This window comes from Phaenicophaeus curvirostris, chromosome 2 (genome assembly GCF_032191515.1).
Source record: "Phaenicophaeus curvirostris isolate KB17595 chromosome 2, BPBGC_Pcur_1.0, whole genome shotgun sequence".
Classification (NCBI taxonomy): Eukaryota; Metazoa; Chordata; class Aves; order Cuculiformes; family Cuculidae; genus Phaenicophaeus; species Phaenicophaeus curvirostris.
Window position 1 is genome coordinate 96,753,774 of NC_091393.1, and position 23,691 is coordinate 96,777,464.

At 47.0% G+C, this 23,691-nt stretch overlaps 1 protein-coding gene across 1 annotated transcript; it reads left to right on the top strand.

Annotated features, from left to right (window-relative positions):
• The first annotated feature begins 20,155 nt into the window (after nucleotides 1-20,155).
• CST3 (cystatin C) lies at nucleotides 20,156-22,995 on the top strand. The gene is made up of 3 exons (XM_069850125.1): nucleotides 20,156-20,444; nucleotides 21,360-21,473; nucleotides 22,585-22,995. Exons 1-3 carry the CDS (start codon nucleotides 20,187-20,189, stop codon nucleotides 22,660-22,662), a joined length of 450 nt encoding a protein of 149 aa, XP_069706226.1. The 5' UTR covers nucleotides 20,156-20,186; the 3' UTR covers nucleotides 22,663-22,995.
• The last annotated feature ends 696 nt before the right edge of the window (nucleotides 22,996-23,691 follow it).

Sequence of the window (23,691 nt, forward strand, 5' to 3'; positions counted from 1 at the left end):
ACTCATGATACCTCTTTCAATCTGCCTCTGAAGTCTTTTCCACTAACCCCTGAAGTGAATTTTCTTTCCTTCATTTCAAGCCCATTCCTCCTTGCCCTCCACACAAAGCATGGGGAGAAGTTAATTGCCTTTTCATTTGCAGCATATTTTTACATGTTTAGAGGCCCTTTTACAGCTGTCTTCTGCCTTCTTTTCCAGTCCATTCACCCTATAATTAATTGTATGAGACCACGTTTCCTTCTTAGTTGTAGTCTCCAAATGCTTTTGAATTGGCATCTGTCTTTCTTGAAGGGAGATCCTCCAAATCAGACGCTGCTTCAGTGGGAGCTGACAGGAGACATGTCGCCTGGGCCTGACTCTGGGAGTGGTTCCCTATCAGGCACCAGGAATTTGACCAAGACTACCCTCTGTTAGCCTGTTTATGGGAACACTGCGTACCAGGGTGTGGAGGCTGCCTGGGTTTTGAGCCAGGCACCAAAGGAAACAGTTGTTGCTCATTCTGCACAGTCATCTCTGCTGTCATTTTTCTTGTGGTTGCCTGAATACACATGAACTCTTGGATAATGACTTTCTTAGGAGTGGGAATGGATATTTTAGTTAAAAGAATGTAATTTAATTTTTGAATTGAATTAATGAATTTTCAATTTAACTCCATTTTTGTTTGCCCCTCTTGCCTCTTAATTCTTCCCTATCCTGCTGTGACAAAACAAAGGTTTGTCGGAAGAAGGGAAGAAGGGATTTCCGAGTGCTCAGCTATGGACCTTTAACCAAGTTTATTCCCAGTTTATTCCTTGATGGATTTGTTCAGGAGACTCAACACGAATATTGTTGATGGTACCGTCAGAAGACCGTCACAGGGCTTGGCTGCCGGAGGCACTGAGTGTGCAGTGGGCTGTGGCAGGCAGGGTCACAGCGGGTGTCTGAAGGCCAAAGGTGCCGGCCCTTGGGAGGCTGAGCACTGGAGTCAGAGGCTGGGGACCTCAGGGGCTGGCTGGTTCTTCTTCAGCAGAGATCATTGCAGGGACCCCAGCCTTGCCATTTGGGAACTAACAGAGCTGGTTATGGCTTTAATATTGAGACAAAGGGGAGGGAAGAAGTAAATGCATTCCAGACCTGTCCTTCAGAGAATGTTATTAGTGTGGAATAAATGAAGCCTGGCCATGCACTGAGCTACACCTGGAAGAGTCGGGCAGAAAGCAGCTTTTGTGCTCTGGGACCTCCAGTCTTTCTATGCTGGTCGTGGGGAGAAGGGGATGTAATTCACCCTCAAGCCAAGCAGGAGCTGCCTGAGCAGGCTTAATTATGGTATTGCCCAGCTTTGCAGGGCTTGACCAAGATGGTGATGTGAAGTCATCTTGTCAGAGCAGATGTATGTGTTTGCTCATTGTCGAGGTGCCTGTTGCTGGCAAGGGGAAGACTTGCTTCCAGAGAGGCACCCCCCTGCTCTCATACATGTGAAAGGCTTGTAGAATAGGATCTAAAGTGCACTGACTTGCTCATTGCTTTCTCTCTGAAGTACCCATTTGCAGAATTTGCTGTATTCTGGTGTCTGGCAGGCCAGAAATGAAGGACTCTGCTTTAATTATCTTCTGGAATGGACTGCAGTAATGCAGCTTGTCTCTTGCACTATCTTCTGTTGAGCTTGAAACTAAGATAAGGAGACCAGAGCAGACTGGTCATCATGTTAGCTTCTCTGCCATATACACTTGGGACTAGTTTTTGGGTGAGTTTCCAGCTTCAGACAATTTTGCAATGAAAGAGTACCCTGAAGGTGAAAAGTCAAACTTAGCACAAAATTCAATAAAACTGAATGCCTTACTTAGCTGGCACCTAGTCCATTCTTCACAAACTTGTGTAGCGATACCTCTGTAGGTCTGTTGTATAGATGAGCAGTGTATTTTCCAACTAGAGAGTAATTTCTTTGCTCTGTAGACAGCCTATATTCCACCTACAGGCAGAAATGCCCCATACTGCCTGTGTGCACCAAGTCTTTGCCAAGAGAAAAGCCTCACCTCCCCTGTGTGAGATGTGCGACCTCAGAGTTGCTCTTTATCATGCTGCTTCTTATCAGCCTTATGTTGCACCATCTCAGAGAAGCGTTTAATCGTTCTGCCTCAGAGGAACCCTTTATCGTGTCACCTCAGCGGGACCATGTATTGCACCGCATCAGAGGTGCCCATTACTGAGCTGCCACGGAGGAGCCCTTCATTGCCCCATCCTGGAAGAGCCCTTCAATGCGCCACCACTTGTGAGTGCTCTGTCGCACAGACTGGAAGGCGCCTTTCATTGTGCAGCCTTGGAGAAGCTTTTCATTGCATGATCTCAGGGAAGCTTTTCATCGTGCTGCCTCAGAGGAGCCCTTTATCACGTCACCCCAGTGGAGGCCTTTATTGAGCTGCCTCAGAGATGCCTTTTATTATAGTTCCTCAGAGGAAAACCCTTTATTGTGCTATCGCGCTGGAGCTTGTCATCACGCTGCCTCGTAGGAGCCCTTTATTGTTCTGCCACAGCGAAGGGCTTGTATTGCTCTGCCTTAGAGGTGCTGTTATTGTGCCAGCTGAGAGGAACTGCCTTAGAGGAGCTTTTTGTCACACCACCTCTTTGGAGCACTAATTATGCTGACTGGAAGGAGCCCTAGAGGAGACCTTTATGGTGCTTTCTTGGAATAGCCCTTTAAGATGCTTCCTTGGAGGAACCCTTAATTGAGTCATCTTGGAGGTGCGCTTTTTCAGGCCACCTCAGAAAAGACCTGTATTGTATTGCCTTGGAGTAGCCCTTTATCAAGTGGCCTCGGAGGTGTATTTTTGTGTCACCACTGAGGAGTCCTTCATCTCACTGCACTGGTGGACGCATTTATAGCGTTGCCTCAGAGGAGCCCTTTATTGTATGGCCTTGTGGAGCTCTTTATCACCTTGTGGAAGTCCATTCATTGTGCAGCCTCAGGGGAGACTTTCACTGCACCGCCTTGAAGGGACCCTTTATTGGGGTACCTCAGTGAAGGCCTTTTATCACCCCGCCTCAGAGGTGAGCAGCTGAGCACATGTTGGGGAGCAAAGGCAGGGTTCTGGGAACCAGGGAATGTGTGGATGCACAGAGAGATTGGTTGGGAGCTGACAGATCTCACAAAAGCGGCTGTCGTGGCGGATATGTTCTTGTAAGCAATTGCAGGAGTGTGAGCTGGTCACACTTCTTTTGATGCAGTTCCCACCTCACAGGGGACCTTTGTCACACCATGTCACAAGAATCTTTTATTGCTACACCTCTCAGGAGCCCTTTCTCACACCATCACAGAGGAACCCTTTATAACACCACCTTGTCAGAACCTTCCTCAGTTGACAAGGAGCACAGTGGCAGCAAAAGTAAGTTCTGCAGCTGAGCATGTGTTGCGGAGGAAAGTGGAGGTTCCCGGAACCAGGGAAACCCAGGGACATGCAGACAGGTCTGCTGGAAGCTGTCAGATCTTGTGAACGTGACGAATGCAGCGGGGGCTTTCCTGGAAGCAACTGCAGGAGATTTAAATGTCCCCTAGTGAGCATGAGCTGTCACATTTCTTTTCATGCAACTCAGGATACGGTTGGCTTTCTGGGCTGCAAGCACACATTACCAACCCATGCTGAGATTCTCATCACCCAATGCACCCGAGTCCTTCTCTTCAGGGCCTCTCTCGTTCCATTCTCTGCCCAGTGTGTATTTGTGCTTGTGTTTGCCCTGGCACAGGTGCAGGACCTTGCATTTGGCCTTGTTGAACTTCATGAGAACTGCACAAGCCCACCTCTCAAACCTGCAAAGGGCACCTATGAGGTAACATGATAATGAAGCACCTCTGAGGCAGAAGAAAAACGCTTCCTCTGATGTGTCGTGATAAAGGGCTCCTCTGAGCTAGTAAAGGGCAATACTGAGGCAGTGCAAAACAGGGCTCCTCTTAGGCTGTGTGATGGAGGGCTCCTTTGATGCATCAAGATAAAGGGCTCCTCCAAGCTGGTGCATTAAGGATTCCACCAAAGCAGTGGGATAACAGGCTCTGCTAAGGCTGTGCGGTAAACGGCTTCATTGAGGCAGCATGATGAAAGGCTCCACTTAGGTGTCACCATAAAGGGCTCTGCCAAGGCTGTGCGATAAAGGACTCTTCAAAGCTGTTGCAATGAAATGCTCCTCCAAGGCACTGCAGTAGGTGCCTTCCAAAAGGGGGCACAATAAAGGGCAGCCCGTTGCACTTGGTGGTGCAATGGAAGGCTCCAGCAAGGCAACATGATAAACCACTCTGCTGAGTTGGTTTGATACAGGTCTACCGTGACATGGTGACATAAAGGGTTCCTGCAAGATGGCATGTGAGTCGTCTGAGTCATCACAAGAGGAGTCTAAGAATTTGGCACAATAAATAGCTTCTCCAAAGGGACACAATAAAGCTCTTCTCCAAGCCCACAGTATAAGGGGCTTCACCTAGGCAGCCCAAATGGCTCCTCTGAGGTGGCATGATCAAAAGCTCCTCTAAGGCATAGCAATAAAGGGCTCCAATGGGATGGTATTGTGAAGAGATCCTCTGAGGCTCAGTGATAAAGGGCACCTATGATCATGTCACCAGTCCAATCTCTTTCTATGACTAGGTGATGCACCTTGTGGATGAGAGAAAGTCTGTGGATGTTATCTACCTGGATTTCAGTAAAGCCTTTGATACTGTATCTCACAGCATTCTCCTAGAGAAGCTGACGGTTCATGGCTTAGACAGGTGTACTCTTTGCTGGGTAAAATAAACTGGTTGGATGGCCAAGCCCAGAGAGTTGTGTTGAATGGAGTTAACTCCAGTTAGCAGACAGTGACATGCAGTTTTCCTCAGAGCTTAGAGTTGGGGCCACTTCTATTTAGTATCTTTATAAACAATCTGGACGAGGGGATTGATTGCACCCTCATTAAGTCATTAAGTTTGCAGATGACACCAAGTTGTGTGGGAGTGTTTATCTGCTTGAGAGAAGTAAGGCTCTGCAGAGGACCTGGACAGGCTGGATCAATGGACCAAGGTGAATTGTATGAGCTTCAACAATGCCAAGTGCCAGGTTCTGCACTTTGGTCACAACAACCCCATGCAATGCTAGAGACTTGGGAAAGTGTGGCGGGAAAGCTGTCCAGCAGAAGAGAACCTGAGGGTGATGGTCAACAGCCAGCTGAACATGAGCCAGCAGTGTGCTCAGGTGGCCAAGAAGTCCAACAGCATCCTGGCTGGTGTGAACAGCAGGACCAGGGAAGTGATTGTGCCCCTGTACTCAGCACTGGTGAGGCCGCACCTTGAATGCTATTTTCAGTTTTGGGCCCCTCTATACAAGAAGGAGAACAAGGAAGCTGGTGAAGGGTCTAGAGCACAAGTTTTATGAGGACCAAGTGAGGGAACTGGGGTTGTTTAGCCTGGAGAACAGGAGGGTTGGGGGGAGACCTTATCACTCTCTACAGCTACCTGAAAGGAGGTTGTAGTGAGGTGTTGGTCCCTTTTCCCAGGTAACAAGTGATAAGATGAGAATAAATGGCCTCAATTTGCACCAGAGGAGATTTAGATTGGATATTAGAAAAATTGTCTTTACTGAAAGAGTGGTAAAGCATTGGAGCAGACTGCACGGGGAAGTGGTGGAGTCATCATCCCTGAAGGTGTTCAAAAAGCATGCAGACATGGCACTTTGGGACATAGTTTAGTAGTCATGGTGGTGTTGGTCTGATGGTTGGACTCTATGATCTTAGACATCTTTTCCAACCTCAGTGATTCTAGGATTCTATAACTGAGTGCACCTAAGAGGTGGTCGGATAAAGAGCACCTCTGAAGCACAAGATAAAGGTCTTCTCTGTGGCGGTGTGATAATGAGCTCCTATGAGGTGGAGAACTTTGAATCCTACTTTGAAATCCTTTGAAAACCTACTGCCTCAATGGGAACATAAAGGAAGGTTGAAGAGGTCATATGAAGACAGTGAAATATGATGATGTTGTGCTGAAGAATTTAGGCCCTAGAATATGGAAACTCAGGCGTTGATTTGGTTTAGCTTAACAATGGGGAACTGCTAAGTGTTACTGCCTAAAACCAGGAACTGTCAGCAGGTGCTTTCCTTTTATCAGGTTGACAGGCAGTAAATTCGTTTGTTAACCGTAGCTAAATCCAGCCAGGAGGAAGGGCTGTGTTACTGGGGAAGTTTGACTTCTGCTTTTTGGTTTTGCATAGGAAGAAGAAATTTTTACTTCTTTCCACACTAAAAAATGGTAATAATAATGTCACCCTTGCAGGCTCCTTCCTGCCATGTCTCCTCTTAGCTCTCCCCAACAGTTGAATCTGCTGAGAACTCTTTTCCCAGATCTCACAGAAAGATGGTCGGTCCTTGCTTGTCCCAGTCCAGCACAGGCACATCGGTCTGTCTGCTCCCCAAGTTCCCAGGCAGGTACTGTCACTGCCTGCCTTCCCCTCCAGTGGGTCCATCACAGCCCTGAGAAAACAGCAGCCTTCACTGAAACTGGCACTTCTGCAAAACCCCATGTGCAACAAATTGTCATTTCCCAGTGGAAAAACTAAGGTCAAATTAGGGCCAAAGCCTTCTCTATGGCTGAGAGCTGTCTGAAATAGCTTGCATAAAGCATCGGGATCCTGTACCTAGCTGAGCTAATACTAACAGTGGTATCAAGTCATGCTTTGAAGCATAAACCATTCAGAATGAGGTTTTCTATGTGAGGTAGTAAAATATTACATCTTGTTAGCATGTGATTTCTATTTATATAGGTCTTCTAACCTGAACTCCTGAATAACATTTGAGAGGTCTTGTTGATACAAATGGGTAGTCTAACATTCGCAGTCTTTTACCTTAAGTCAGAACTATAAATAAAGATCAAAACTTGCTGCTTGCATTCAAATCCTTTTTGGCAGTTGCTGGAGCTATTGAAAATGTCATGTTTTCAAAAGTCACCTGGATAGTCCTACTAAAAAGTCCCAGTCTGGGAAAAAATTGTAACATGGATGGATGCTTTCTGCCAGAATTTAGCAATAGTGATGAACTCCTGGTCCTGGTCTCTTCTAGGTCTACAAATCATTTACACATGAAGGCCTGATTTACAGAAAATATATTTGCAGTACAGCTCAACCCAAAGGAATAGGTGCTTTCACTTTAACTCTGCAGCACCTAGCAGTGCATTTACACTGTATATGTCATAATGGAAAAGAATTATACAGGAATGGAGCTGTAAGGTTTCAGAGGTGTTCTTTACAAATAGAAAGATCAACTTTCCCTTTGCTCTATAAAGGCAATATGCTTCCTGCACGGGCTATTTCTTCTCTGTGTGGGACTCAATGTTTCCACCAAGGCTCTTGCCAGCGTGCTGCTGACTTAAGGCTTGTTGGAGGCCATCGAATCGAACAATGCAGCTGTGCAGGGTCTGCCTGCATGAGGAGACAAAGATTCCAAGGTCTCAACCAGCTAGCAAGCATGAGAACACTGGCCGTTTGCTCTGTGCTTGCTGCTAATATCAAGGGTATGCCAAGGCATCGGCCGCTTGTCCCAGCATACGCGCCACAGTGAAATCCCGCATCCCTACCCTTGGCAGGGGGGTTGGAACTAAATGATCTTTAAGGTCCCTTCCAACCCTAACTATTCTATGATTCTAAGAAAGAGCCAAGTTCTTCCAGCTACATTCATAACACAGGAAGAGCTCTGGAGGAAGGGCACGTTAGATTTTTGAGGTTTGACAGAGTTTCAAACTATTGAAAACAAGGTTTTATGTGAGGAAATGTGGGGTGAGCATTGCTTGCAAACTGCTTATACAGCTCTGCTTCCAAACTCTGTTTGTATATGCGTTCATATGCGTGCACTCCTGTTAAAGCACAGAACTTGCAAGGATGAGCACTTCATGATCATTGAATGACACCATATTTTTAGCTACTACAAGACAGCTGTCTTCTAATTGTATATGGCTCTGGAAATATTGCAATATGTTCCCATGACTGTGGAAAAAATACTAAGCCCACAGGAACTGCTTCCCTGAAGCAGTCACTAGAAATTCCAGCTGCCAGGAGCATACAGATATGCAAGCACTCTCCTCCTTCAATAGTTCTGGCCTCAATGTGTAACAGTCTTGACCCTGTCTCTGGTCAAGAGGTACGCTGCTTCCAGCCCTTTTTCATATGTGCCTAAAGTGGTTGAAATCTTTCTCTAAGAAGTTAAGGATTAGTTAATTCCTAATATTAGTGCAATGTTGCCAAACACTAGTTCATAATCTAAACAATAGCATTTGCTGGATGCTTTGCCCCTAGCCTTATCTATAGAGGTAAGCAGTGCATTAAAATGCACCTATCAAGATACATGATCTTAATGTACTGTTGGTAATAAAACTAACATGGTATTTTATGTGCTTAGGGAAAAAAAGCACTAACATTTTCATATTGTGAAAATCTTTCTTCTCCCTTCCCCTGTGTCAGTTTAGTATTAAAATACAGTCATTATGGGTCACAATGAGCAATGAGTTATGAATGATCTTTCCACATCTTGGCATTTCTCATATTATTTCCAGGAAGTGTGAAAGACTTATGGCTGTTTGGGTGAATGCAAGTCCATGTATGTTCAGAGAGGAACTCAGGTTCCTCCAAGAGGGTGACGAAGGCCAGGGGTAAAAGAAGAGAGGTTACAGCATTAAGCAGGAGAGATGGAAATTATAATCCCTGCTCATCCACGCTCCTCATCCTGCCTTCAAAATGAGTACTTTGCCATCATGAAGTCTAGGAGAGGCATGCAATTCAAACCAGCTGTTACCCAGAATTCCTAGACACCAGTCCTGGAGATAGCTGATGGATGTTGGTGTCCATCATGAGGTGTGTCACTGTGAGAGTCCTCTCCTTATGGCTACTGTCTCTGTCTGAGGATCTCTGTGAGGACTCATCATGAGAGGGCTCATCATTGGAAGTGTGCTGCTTGCAGGGCTGATGCCAGCATGTGCACTTGGTACCAGGGACCTTCCTTAACTTTAGACCCTAGAGAAGCAAAGGAACATGGATCACATTGAAAGCCAGTGGGACTCAAGCTGCCAAGTTATTCATCAGCACTGAAAAAGCAACACTATGTTCATTAGCCACTTCATAGGCTAGAAGTGTCAAAAGCAAACCCTACTGAAAAAGAGAGAGATTTATTCTTTCTGGGCACTTGGCACATTGGAGTGGGCTCCCAAGAAAATAAGGACAAAAGAGTCAGTTGATAGTGTGGTCTTTAGTAGGGAATCAGGGAGATTTCTGCACAACAAAGGCAACCAAAGCATCTGAACAGGTCCTTCAGGGTCCTTTGTGGGAGTGCAACGACTGGAAGTCCAAGCTAGTTCTTAAAAAAGCCAAGGGGGCAATAGCAGAAAGCAAGAGAAACAGCTGTCTCCTCTGCACAGGCCAGGCTTGCCAATGCAAGCATCTCATATCAGAGTTTTCTAGCTTTAGATGTTAAAGATACCACAGTTTGGCATCAAATAAATTCAGGATGTCTTTAGGAAAAAAGTGAAGTGGTGGGAATCTGAACTTCTCTCAACGTTGCAGATCAGACTTGTAGCTCCAGTTAGAGCTGGAAGGTGTATGTGTTTTGTTTTTGAAACAGAATTTATGTTGATGTGCTGTTTACCATGAAGTGATTTGGAGGAAACAGCTGCTTCCACTTATTTGGGAAGTCAGCTGGACCTGAACAATCTCACAGTGAGCAACGTCACAGTGAAATCTGGAGCAGAGGTTCCTGTTCCCCTGCATTCACTGTTTTGTTACAGACCCCGCTATTATCACAAAAACATCCCTGCCCCTCCAACAGCTCCCTTGCAAATTTGAGGCTGTAATGGTTTTGTGACCACAGAGAAAACAGCACGTCTGAAAATTGTTTGCTAAGGCCAAAATAATTTACCTCCTACCAAGTGTGACATATTCCAGTAATTATTAATTAATCTAAGAGATTGCTGTCATAGCTTCATGCAAAGGAAAATCAGTAAACTCAGTGAAATCTCTTCGGCAGAATGTGCATCTTCTGCTATCTCCAGCATGGACACAAGGTGGTGACAGTATTGTCATCCTTAAATGGCCCTTCCAGTATGTTCAGCTTCTCTTTTAACCTACAAGCCCATACCTCACCAACCTGAGCCTTCACTGTATGTGCTTCCATCTGTTAGCAAAGCAAGATCATTCTTCCTGACATTGCTATGTTGAGGATCAAGGGTAAAATGTAGAATTGCCACCATTTGCAAACCCTGACAAATAATGTGAGATGCTTCTCCTATTAGGTGTCCAGCCTGGGGACATTTGTTGTAACAGTCAGGAGGATGGATGCTTTCCCTGCTCCTGCAGGGATGTGACTGGGTACCGCTGCTTGGGTTACTGGGAACAGCCGCATTTGCACTGTGTGGCTGCATGAATAATCAAGAGAGATCTGGGAGATTGAAGGCGGTGGTGCTACTACAAGTGGTGATGACTGGATACCCTGCCTGGTAGTTCTTTGGCTGAACAGAGATGGAACTGTTACCTAGTTCAGGTCTTACTTGGGCATCCAGGTTAGAGATCACAGAGTTTCCCTTTTAGGATGACCAGACGGAGCAGGGAATTATACTAATCGCAACACTGAAAGTAACCTCAAAGTGATGCCACAAGCATAGGTAAACCTGAGGGTAAAACTTTGGTATCCTATAATACCTTTTTATCCACAGAAATTTCCATTCCCATTCATCCTATCAAAATAGTTTCCTAGTGATCTCCCTTGCTTAAAGGCACTAAGAAGCAGCAAGATCAGGGCCATCCTACAAGGGAAGTGGAACAGGGAGCCAGGGGTGACATAAGGCAGTGCAGTCCCACAGCACCTGACTGTAGAGCCTATTGCTGCACCCAAAGCCCTGACAAGAGGTACCAACCCTTCTACCTTTGTAGAGATTGGAAAATTGTATTTGAAACATGAAGTCTCCTGGAGACATGAATCACTGATTGGGGAAGGCATTCCTGTGTGTAAGGGGTACAGATAAGGTGAGTTGTAATGTGTGAACTTTTACAAGATGACACATATCATAGGACCTGAAACCTAGCTGACCATTAAGAATTCAGAAGAATTGTTCAGTAACGGGACGAAATGGCATTCTACTCCTTTAAACAGGATACCTGATTGCTACATTGCCATTTTGGCATATCCTCAAGCTTGGTAGATTAAGACGATGCCTTGCAGAGTTTGGTGGCTGGTGGCTGCATTTTACCTTCAGCCTGTACTTGTGAGCCCCTGAAAACAAATTAATCCTTTAGCTTCAGTGGGAGAGTTTGTGGTAGAAAGCCTGGAGGAGATGGGGGTCAGGCTGTGCAACGACTAATGGACAAGAGACAGCACTGCAAGGGTTTGAAGGGCATTGGTGTGAGTCAGCCCAGCAGGGCAAGATAAAAAAAGTGCTGCTAAAAGCTGGAGTTAAGTATTTGAGTTTCTGTTTGGATGTACTATTGCCAAGACATTGCTGATTCATTTGCTATGCCTGGAATTTTGTTACTTGTTCAAAGACCAAATTGTTTTGCTTTGCATATACAAGAGAAAGCCTCTTGCTTTTCTCTGGTGAATTGGTTTAGGAGAAAAGGGAAACAAACTTGGGAGAAAGCAAGTTAAAGATTCTTTGTTAATGATAAGTAGCTGAGCACAATTTAGTTTGCTACTAAGTCCAAAGAAGGAAAACAGAACTATGACGTCATGTCTTTTTAACTTCATTCACGTTTCACCTCCTCTTTTTCTGACTGGAATAACTCATAAAATCATAGACACTAGGTATGGCAAAGACCTTTAAGTTCATCTTGCCTATCCATGGAAGACTATAGTGGACGCAGCGTGAGTAATAAGAAGGAAGAGCTGGAAGCTGTCGTAGGGCAAGGAGTCTATGATGTCGTTGCCATCACAGAAATGTGGTGGGATGACTCATATAACTGGAGTGCAGCTATGGTGGGGTACAAACCCTTCAGGCGAGATAGGAAGGGTAAGAGAGGAGGCGGGGTAGCCCTCTTTGTAAGGGAGGACTTGGACTCCATTGAGATGGATTGTGGCCATCAGGAGGTTGAGTGCCTGTGGGTTAAAATCAGAGGAGCCCACAAGAAGGTAGATTTTGTGATGGGAGTCTGTTACAGAGCACCCAGCCAAGGAGAAGCAGCTGATGAGCTCTTCTATAAACAGCTGGGGTTAATCTCTAGATCAATGCCTCTTGTTCTTGTGGGAGACTTCAATCTTCCTGATATCTGCTGGAAGTACAATAGAGCAGAAAGGAAGTAGTCTAGGAGGTTCCTGGAGTGCGTGGAAGACAACTTCCTTGCACAGCTGGTGAATGAACCAACAAGGGATGGTGCCCTCCTGGACCTGCTGTTTGTGAACAGAGAAGGCCTTGGGGGGGATGTGGCAGTAGGCTGACGCCTAGGACTAAGTGATCATGAGATGATAGGGTTTTCTGTTCTAGGTGAAGTGAAGAGGGTGGTTAGTAGGACAGTAGCATTAAATTTCCAGAGGGCAGACTTTAAACTCTTCAGAAGGCTGGTTGGCAAAGTCTCATGGGAAACAGTACTCAAGGGCAAGGGAGCCCAGGAGGGCTGGGAGCTCTTCAAAAAGGAAATCCTAGCAGCTCAGGAGAAAGCCATCCCCATGTTCTGGAAAAAAAGCCGGCAGGGGAAAAAACCAGCTTGGTTGAACAGAGAGATCTTGAGTGATATCAAGAAGAAGAGAAACATTTATGGGCTCTGGAAGAGGGGACGGGCCTCTTAGGTGGACTACAGGAGGGAAGTGAGATTATGTAGAGAAAAAATCAGAAGGGCTAAGGCTCAACTAGAAATCAGATTGGCAAAGTCTGTGAAAGATAACAAAAAATCTTTCTATAAATATATAAATAATAAAAGGAGGACTAGGGAGACCATACAGTACCTTTTGGATGCAGAAGGAACAACAGTGACAAGGGATGAGGAAAAGGCTGAGGTACTTAATGCCTTCTTTGCCTCAGTCTTTAATTGTAAAGAAAGTCATTCCGTCTGTGTACAAACCCAGGAGCTAGAGGAACAAAATGAGGTTCCCGTGATCCAAGAGGAGGTGGTCAGAGTCTTGCTAGCCCGACTAGACACCCACAAGTCTATGGTGCCGGATGGGATTCATCCAAGGGTATTGAAGGAGCTGGCGGATGTGCTGGCCAAACCCCTTTCCATCATCTTCCAACAGTCCTGGAAGACTGGGGAAGTCCCACTGGACTGGAGGCTGGCTGATGTTGTGCCCATCTACAAGAAGGGTTAGAGGGAGGACCCAGAAAACTACAGGCCTGTCAGTCTGACCTCAGTGCCAGGGAAAGTCATGGAGCAGGTGACCTTGAGTGCTATCATGAAGCACATGCAAGAGAACCAGGTGATCAGGCCCAGTCAACATGGGTTCACAAAAGGCAGGTCTTGCCAAACTAACCTGATCACCTTCTATGACAAAGTGACTCGGCTGCTGGATGAGGGAAAGGCTGTGGATGTATCTTCCTGAACTTCGGTAAAGCTTTGACACAGTTTCTCACAGCGTTCTGCTTGAGAAATTGTCAGCCTCTGGCCTGGACAGGCGCACACTCTCCTGGGTGGAAAACTGGTTGGATGGCCGGGCCCAGAGAGTGGTGGGAAATGGTGGGAAATCCAGCTGGAGGCCAGTGACAAGTGGGGTTCCCCAGGGCTCAGTGCTGGGTCCAGCCCTGTTCAATGTCTTTATCAATGACCTGGATGAAGGCATCGAGTGCACCCTTAGCAAGTTTGCGGACGACACTAAGCTGGGTGGAAATGTTGATCTGTTGGAGGGTAGGGAGGCTCTGCAAAGGGATCTGAACAGGCTGGACCGCTGGGCAGAGTCCAATGGCATGAAGTTTAACAAGACCAAGTGCCGGGTCCTGCACTTGGGGCACAACAACCCTATGCAGTGCTACAGACTGGGAGAAGTCTGTCTAGAAAGCTGCCTGGAGGAGAGGGACCTGGGGGTGTTGGTTGACAGCGACTGAACATTAGCCAGCAGTGTGCCCAGGTGGCCAAGAAGGCCAATGGCATCTTGGCTTGTATCAGAAATGGTGTGACCAGCAGGTCCAGGGAGATTATTCTCCCTCTGTACTCGGCACTGGTGAGACCGCTCCTCGAATACTGTGTTCAGTTCTGGGCCCCTCACCACAAGAAGGATGTTGAGGCTCTGGAGAGAGTCCAGAGAAGAGCAACAAAGCTGGTGAAGGGGCTGGAGAACAGGCCTTATGAGGAATGGCTGAGAGAGCTGGGGTTGTTTAGCCTGGAGAAGAGGAGGCTGAGGGGAGACCTCATTGCTCTCTATAATTACCTGAAAGGAGGTTGTGGAGAGGAGGGTGCTGGCCTCTTCTCCCAAGTGACAGGGGACAGGACAAGAGGGAATGGTATCAAGCTCCACCAGGGGAGATTTAGGCTGGACATTAGGAAAAAATGTTTCACGGAAAGGGTCATTGGGCACTGGCAGAGGCTGCCCAGGGAGGTGGTTGATTCACCTTCCCTGGAGGTGTTTAAGGCACGGGTGGATGAGGTGCTAAGGGGCATGGTTTAATGTTTGATAGGAATGGTTGGACTCGATGATCCAGTGGGTCTCTTCCAACCTGGTTATTCTATGATTCTATGAAAGCGTCCCTGCCCATGGCAGGGGAGTTGGAACTAGACGATGTTTAAGGTCCCTTCCAGCCCAACCCATTCTATGATTCTACAATTCCATTTTATGATCTGCCAGCACCAGTTTGTTATTTAGTAGGATAAACAAGAAAACCACATTGGAGATGGACACAATGTTCTCTTAAAGAAAGAGAGAACTAAGATATTCTTCAGTCATTTGTGTATATCAGCCTGGGTCTGAGACCAGGGATCAAGAAGTCAATGCAAATGAAGTCAATGCCATATGTTGTCAAGTGAGGCTGAAATAGATCTTGCCTTTCTGGGCTGAAATAGTCTTTCCACGGGGAAAGAGCTCGTTTCCACCCCTACCCATTCCTTCCTCAATGTCTTCTTACTTCTACCACTTGCCACAACTGCATTGTCATGTGTCACTTTTTGGCAACTCCCTTTTATGTTTAGTAGTTTAATTTTCAGAGCTACTGGTTTTCAAGAACCACTGGTTTGACTCACTGGGAACAACAAAGCCCCAGAACATCCCTGATGGGGAGCACCCGTGACTGGGACTAAGAGACCAAGGCTGTTCTCAGTTCTGCTGTGTGACTTGAGATTTTGCTTTTCTCTTCCCCACTCAACACAAATATTGCTGATGCAAAGGGTAGATCCTGTTGTTTGAGGCAAGAACCCTGACAAAGCTCATTATTGTCCTTGCAGCTGTCTAAGTTAAGTTGGGGGGAAGAACTGGTGCAACCACCAAGAAGTGTCTCAGATCTGACTGCTGCTGCCTGCGTGGCTTCCCAGCCGAAGTGTGTTGCTAAGTGGCACCAATAGCCCTGGGAATGCATCATTCTCTGTGTGGGCGGACGTAAAAAACTCTTTGAGGAAGTTTCAAAAGAAGCTTAACAACACTGAGAAGAGCTGCAACTCCAGGCAACCAGCCCAGGCCTATTTGCAAAACATGCCACCTCTACTCAGCACAGAGATGAGCTTGCAATGGCAGAAAAGCTGTAATTTCTTCCCTAAACCAAGAATGATCCTAACTCAAAACTAGGGTTTTGAACTGTTTTCAAAGCTGGCATCTGATTTACAGTGACTTATTTTATTTGTAGCAGATATTACTTATTTGTGTCCAAGTGTGCATAGGTTTGTTTGCACCCAAGATGTCCCTTTGGAATTAATTCAGGCAAGGGTTGGATATGTCCCATGACCCGGTCTCAAGATTCAAGTACAGGAATAGCTGAAGAGAGTTATACACAGAAAGGAGTCGGGAATTTTCCTTTGCCTCAGCTGCAGCTTGAGGAAGCTGAAGGCAGCAGTTTGATGAGGAAGAAACTTTTGGTTGAAACTCCATAGTGACATTTCCCCACTTGTGAGGAGCCAGTACACAGGCCACTTCCCAAGGGAACAAGAAACCCAGGCTGAAGGCTGTGCTTCATCACGCTCAAGACAGAAATTTTTCCACATCTGTGCCCATCTCTCTGGGGGCAAGATGGTCCCTGTCTGCGAAAGCACAGTCCTCCTCCACCCTGAGCCCCTGCCATAATGTGTGAATGATTATCTGCCTAAGGAGGGGAATGAATCTTTTCCTCCCAAAAGGTGTCACCACTCCTTACATTACGGAAACAAGTCTCCTCTGCTTCCTCGGGCTTTTCTGCTGGAGTGGCTTTGTTATTCATTGGGCCAGTGACAGACTGGCATGCGGTAAGAAACTGAAGCCCTGGGTGAGGGCTGGAGGCAGAACAGTACCAGCTAAATAAGCATGCTGTGGTGTCAAAGCAGAGATGAGAGGGAATGCAGCTGTCTTGTCCTGTACCTCATACGATGACCACTTGCAGAAATAACCATGAGATCACCAGGACTGTACTAAGAACTGACTTACTGCCTGCCAGTGTGAGTTTAAGCCACGCTGGATACTGTAAGTCCAGCAAAGTGACCAAAGCAGGGCTAAGGCTTTGCTTGCTTTTTTGCTTGCAAGGTCAATGCTCCCTGAATCCCACAGATGCTGCTTATCACTCTCAAGGTGCTTCCCTAGTGTGAGGCACAGATCCGTGCATATGCTGTGTGGGGCTGGTTGAGCATCCCCAGTGGCTGGGAGCTGAGGCGCTGCTTGATGGCGGCCGGAGCTGGAAAGGTCAGCAGTGGGAAGAGACAAAGCAGGTCCCTTGGAGGTGCAGTGACTGATTCAGGCCAGAGCTGGCTGTTCCCATTGGCAGCAGTCACTGACATTGCAGAAGAGAGCCTTTACCTCTAAAGACACTTAGGTGAGCTCTGATCTTGAGTTTTAAACTGATCCAGTCTGGATCCAAAGAGAAAAAATAAATGGAGAAAGACTCACACAGCCACTTGCAGCTCTGGCTCACATCCCAGTACTGACGTCTCAGTCTCTCTGGTGCTTTTGGTGGTCCTCATGCCTGTTGCTGTTGAATTAGTTGCACAGCTTGGTGCTGCCCACAGGAATTCTTTCAGTGGAAGCTCTCATGCTGCATATTGCTATAATGCAGGGAGACTTTCCAGCCAGTGCACAAGCCCTTTCCTTTGCAGTATAAGACTTGCTGTGGATAATGAGGCACAAAATTCACCCTCTCCTAGCCTAACAGCTCCATGAAGCATTAAATCTCACTGGAGCTAGATCTCTTATGCTGTATCAGGTCTTGTCTTTCCAAATTTAGGATTCCTGATGGGATGCGGTAAATAGGCTTGTGGTTAAGAGAGGAGACTGGAAGTGAAACAGTCTGTCTGGGAACCTCCCCCTGTCGCAGATGCCCCTCTGACCTTCAATGGAGCAATTAGTGTGGATAAAGTAACACTAATGTTGTGGAGGCAGATATGGGAAATGACACATGGTGTTTTGTGCTGGGAACTACGTTTATAGCTTAAAATGTTCTGTGTTTTGTGGTTTGTTTTTTGTTGTTTTTTTTTTATTTTCCCTTCACAGCAGAGGAAAATAAGTGCTAGAATAACCCATGAGGAGACAGAGCTTGGAAAAAGTCTCCTACTTCCCAGAGCCTTGTGGGGAAACTTTCTCCTCCAGCCTTGCCCCGTGGAGGCCATGGGGCATGATGCCAGTACCACCTCTGCAACCACCTCCAGTCCCCTCCAGAAAGGGACATAGGATGTCTTTCACAAGCAAAGATGGCCTGGGGCACAGGGCGTTCCCCAAGGCAGAGAGATTTCAGGGGTTACTGAAACCTTCACAGCATGGGCTTTTCTGAACAGAGAAGAGAAAATCATAGATTCATAGAATGCTAGGTTGGAAGGGACCTCAAAGATCATCTGGCCCATCCTTTTTATGTGATAATATAGTTTAAAAGAGATGGTTCAGAACCCTGTCAAGCTGAACCTTAAAATTGTCCTGTGCAGAGGAATCCACCACTTCCCTGGGGAGATTATCCCAATATTTAACTGTACTCATGGTTGAAAATTTTCTTCTGGAATCCAATCGGAATCTCATAAGGAGCAACTGATACCCATTAGCCCTTATCTTTTCATAGAAATATGGAATCATAGAATCATTAGGTTGGAAAAGACCTTAGAGATCATCAACTCCAACTTTAACTGTCTACTATTAAATCATGTCCCCAAGCACCTCATCTACCCACTTTTTGAACTCCTCCAAGATGACTCAACCACCTCCCTGGGCAGCCTGTTTCAGTGACTGATAACCCTTTCAGTGAAGAAATTCTTCCTAATGTCCAATCTAAATTTCCCCTGATGCAGCTTGATGTCCTCCTTGATAGGACCCTTTTGTCCTATCACCTATCACTTGGGGGAACTGACCAACACCCACCTCTCTGCAACCTCCTTTTAGATAGTTGTAGAGAGCAATAATGTGTTCCCTCAGCCTCCTCTTCTCCAGGCTAAACAACCCCAGTTCCCTCAATCACTCCTCGTAAGACTTGTTCTCCAGCCCCTCCATCAGTTTCATCGCGCTTCTCTGGACACACTCCAGAACCAGAGCTGTCTTGTAGTGAGGGGCCCAGAGCTGAACACAGTATTCGAGGTGCGGTCTCACCAGTGCTGAGTACAGGGAGAGAATCACTGCCGCGTTCCTGCTGGTCACACCATACAGGCCAAGATGCCATTGGCCTCCTTGGCCACCTGGGCACACTGCTGGCTCATGTTCAGTCGGTTGTTGACCAACATCCCCAGGGCTTTCTCTGCCTAGCAACTTTCCAGCCACTCTTCCCCAAGACTGTAGCACTGCATGGGTTTTTTGTGTCTCTCTGCACTTGGCCTTGTTAAACCTCATCCTGTTGATCTCAGCCCATTGATCCAGTCTGTTCAGATCCCTCTGTAGAGCCTCCCTACCCTCCAACAGATTAACAGTTCCTCCCAGCTTAGTGTTGTCCACAAACTTGCTAAGGTTACATCTGATCCCTTCATCCAGGTCATCAATAAAGATATTGAACAGAACTGGATCCAGCACTGGGCCCTCTCTAAGCATATTCTTTTAATCAGCATGGCATACGAAAGTCAAATTAAGAAAGTACTACCACTGCTACTACTACTACTGGTTTCTCTCAGATAGATCTTTATACAGTTCCTCAGTTTTCCAGTGTCAGACAAACAGCATGTTTTTGGTTTTGTCTATTCCAAACACTCGTGACTGTTTTCATTCATATATCCAACTCACTTATTCCCAGGCATTTTTTTTCCAGACTAGCCTTCTCACATATTCAAGATTTATCATCCTGTGTGTCAAGCTTGGAGTACCTGGTCTTTTTAATAATTTTTTTTTCTAACTGCGAGCCTTCTGCTCTCAGCCCAGAAGGCCAACCGTATCCTGGGCTGCGTCAAAAGAAGTGGGGCCAGCAGGTCATGGGAGGTGATTCTGCCCCTCTATTCCTCACTTGTGAGACCTCATCTGTCTCCAGTTCTGGAATCTTCAACATAAGAAGGATATCGAACTGTGGGAACGAATGGGTCCAGAGGAGGGCTACAAAGATGATCAGGGGGCTGGAGCACCTTCCATACAGGATGGGCTGAGAGAGTTTGGGTTGTTCAGCCTGGAGAGGAGAAGGCTCCGAGGAGATCTTGTAATGACCTTCCAGCACCCGAAGGGGCTACAGGAAAGCTGGGGAGGGACGGTTTACAAAGGCTGGTGGTGATAGGACTAGGGACAATGGGTATAAACTGTAGAGGGGCAGATTTAGACTAGACATAAGGAGAAATTTGTTCATGATGAGAGTGGTGAGGCCCTGGCACAGGTTGCCCAGGGAAGCTGTGGCTGCCCCATCCCTGGAGGTGTTCAGGGCCAGGTTGGATGGGGCCTTGGGCAGCCTGGGCTGGTGGGAGGTGTCCCTGCCCACGGCAGGGGGTTGGAACTGGATGAGCTTTAAGGTCCCTTCCAACCCAAACCATTCCATGATTCTATGATTCTAATATGCTTGATACCAGCTTCATGCTTTACCTTAGCCCCAATTAACCCCCCATCCCCTCGGGCTGTTCCCGCACTGCCCCCGCACCCCCCCGGTGACCTGCCCCCCCCGAGCCCGGGCCGGGCTTGCGGAGGAGCCGCCCCCGGCGGGTGGGGCCGGGCCGGGCCGAGCGCTTAAAGCCGCGGAGGGGGCGGTACAGAGAGCGGCCATGGCGGGAGCGAGGGAGATTCTGGCGCTGGTAGCGCTGCCGCTGGTGCTGCTGCTCCTCGCCGGCGGCGCCATGGGCGGCGAGGCGGACGGCGAGCGGCGGCCGCCCCGGTTGTTGGGGGCCCCGATAGAGATCGGCAGCCCCGAGAACGACGAGGGCCTGCAGCGGGCTCTGCGCTTCGCCGTGGCGGAGTACAACAAGGCCAGCAACGACATGTACTCCAGCCGCGCCGTGCGCGTCCTCAGCGCGCAAAGACAGGTACGGCGGGGGTGAGAGACTGGGGGGGCAGTGGGGAGAGACTGGGGGGGGGTGACGGTCGCTGGGGAGGGACTGGGGGGTGTGTGATGGTCGCTGGGGAGAGACACGGGGCGGGGGGGAGGCTGGTAGGTGACTGAGGACCGGGAGGGGACGGGATGGGCAGGAGCGCTCTGCGGAGACCCCTGAGAGGGAGCCCAGCGCAGCTGCTGTGGAGAAGGAGCTCCAGGGGTTGTTCGAGCTGGATTTCTTGCACGGGTGGTGCCTCCATGAAAGATGGCGAGAGGGTTTTTACAAGGACATGTAGGTGTAGGATGAGGGGGAATGGCCTTACATTGGAAGGGAGGAGATGTAGATTAGACATTAGGAAGGAATTCCTCACGATGAGAGTGGTGAGGCACTGGCACAGGTTGCCCAGGGAAGTTGTGGCTGCCCCATCCCTGGAGGTGTTCAAGGCCGGGTTGGATGGGGCCTTGGGCAGCCTGATCCAGTGGGAGGTGTCCCTGCCCATGGCCGGGGGTGGGGCTGGAACTGGGTGGGCTTTAAGGTCCCTTCCAACCCAAACCGTTGTGATTCTGTGGTTCTATAAATGCTTGTTTTTGAGTGCTGCCTGAATGCCCTGGGGTGCAGTTTGTTGTTGGGGAAGCTGGTAACTTCCCTGTGCCGCCCATGAGTTAATACGTGTTGCTGTTTGCTGGTTAAGGAGCCGTGCTGTGAGACTTGTTTACTTGGATTTTATTTCCTGCTTTTGAAAGGGTTCCAAGGGCGGCTTCTGTGGAGGCTGTGGCATGCAGTCCTCTATTTTGGAGCTATTTGTGACCATAGAACTGTTTGTCTTTCTGCAAGGCCTTTCTTGTCAGAGACCCCTTCTGAATGTACTGTGAATAAAGCTGCTTCTGTTTGCTTGTTTTGTTGCAGATTGTGTCTGGAGTCAAGTACATAATGAAAGTGGAGATCGGCCGGACAACTTGCCCAAAGCCAGCAACTGATCTCCAGAGCTGTGCTTTCCATGATGCACCACACATGGCTAAGGTAGGATCCAGAGCACAGTGTGCTGGCCCCTGCATTCTCAACCACTTCCCCCTGGCTGGATTTAGTACAGAGAGGTATGGGCAGTGTTTTCTGTCTGCCTCAGGCAAGACTGGAGACCTTTTGCCTTTATGCATGACAAGATATTGCTCTTACAGAACTTGTCTTGCTGGATGATGATGACAGAGCCTCTTAGCCTGTTTTGTAAGTGGGGCTCTGAGGCTGTAGTGTGTGGAGGACTGTGTGTGCCTTAATCCTTTTAAAGTGCTCATGGTCTGTATCACAAGGGTGTGTGGGGGAAACTGCCAGCCCTGCTGGCTCCCAGTCGAGTGTCCAGAGTCTTTGTACCGTTTTTGGCTCCTCTTGCTTATTGTGATTTAAGCATGCCTGATTTGATGTGCTTTCCTGGTAGATGTAGATTACTGTGAACAGTGCTTTGAGTTAAGCACTGGTCACAAGATGCAGGTTACTCCTGGTCTCTGTACCCACCAAGCTGTTACACAGAAGCTTTGTCTAAATAATGATGCCCTTTAAAGAGTACTTCAGCTTTTCAGATGAGAGCACTGGATGCATCTGCATGCATGTGGCCTGAGTGTAGTTCTTCCATTGTACTTTGTAACTTGCATTATTCGCAGTGATAGGCTTAGCTTTTCTGTGTACATGCCCTTTCTGCCTGCGTGTATGAGACTGCACACGAGTTACACACAAGCCTCTAGCTAGGTACCATTATAACAGCTGCAATGATTTGATACTTGCACATACAGATTACCTGTGCATGTGTGCTTACCTGTGCTGGAGAGCTTGTGTTGGAGTATTATCCATGCTGAAAGCTTTCCTGTATGTGAATGAACGGGTAAAGGAGAGGTAACCTGATCTTCAGAAGTGCTCACTGCTCAGCTTCTCTGTTGGTGATTATTTGAGAAAAATGATTCATCCTGAGCAGGTACTAACAAGAGCGGTGTCCCAGAATACTTGTCAGGAGAGTGCAAAGCTAGAGAGTCATAAAAAGTGGCATACATTCTGCATCATGCTAGGTAATAATTCTGTGTAGATAATTGGTCAATGGCACTGTTTTGTGTTCTTAATCTCATAACTGCTTTCTTTTTCTTCCTAGCATTCTGTTTGTGAGTTCACAGTCTACACTGTTCCTTGGCTAAACCAAATTAAACTTCTGAAAAATACCTGTGAATAAGCCTACCGTGGTTCCAGCAGAGACCAGCGACCAGTTACTCAGATTTAAAAGAAAAAAAAAAAAAGCAATAACACAAACTGAGATAGGATTTATCCATGCCTGTTAACTCAACCACTTATGTATTCTTGTGCTATGCAAGTTAAAATATGTAACTTTTGTTTTAAAGCACAGTAGGATCTCAGCATTGTTTTTTTCCCTAGTTATGATTTAGAGCAGCTGTTTTGATCTTCCTTCAGCTTTCCCAATAAAGTAACTCCAGCATCATAATTCTGATTAAAAAAACTGTGTCCCTGTAAAGTGACTTCTGTAAACATAAAAACTTTGCTTCTGTGATCTGTGTTGATTTTTTTGGTCTTCTGTTGTCTTGGAGGGAGGGTTTGATTTTATTTATGACCAAGTCTATCATGCCTAGGTAATAGGGTGAGAATAATCGTACTACCCTATCCTTTAATGTGGCCTCTGGTTTTGAGTAAGAGATTGAAGTCCTTAGCTGTTGTCATTGAAGAAGCCTAGCTTCTGAAAACACTGCAGTATGCAACATGCTTTGTCTTAAGTGGATTAATCAAGGCTTGTATTAAGACTGTGATCACTTCAGGTCCTGCCTGCATTAACTCTTGTGTTGCCGCACCCAATCAGATGACTGTGTTTAGCATTTCTGGCAATGGTTCCGGTCTTTCTTGCTTTTTATGACATGAGTGTGCTTGGGCCAGTTTACTGGATGAGCTGCGGTTACTGCTGGAGTTCTCCCTTAGAGCCCATGGAATTGCTGTATTTTTACATGAAACTATTAAGATTTAAGATAAAATAGTAAGAGTAGAAGTGTAAGTATGAAAGGAAACCTACGTTTGCTGCAGATAGGGTCAGCTCCTGAACTCTGTAAGGGAGGGCTGCCTGTAATTCATAGCTCAGTTCAGTAATAACCATTCCAGGTAGCAGTGGATTACACAAAAAAACTTATTCTTTTTTTCATGTCTGATAAAACATTGGCCGTCTATTACTATGTAAAATCATAACATTTTTGATTATTCA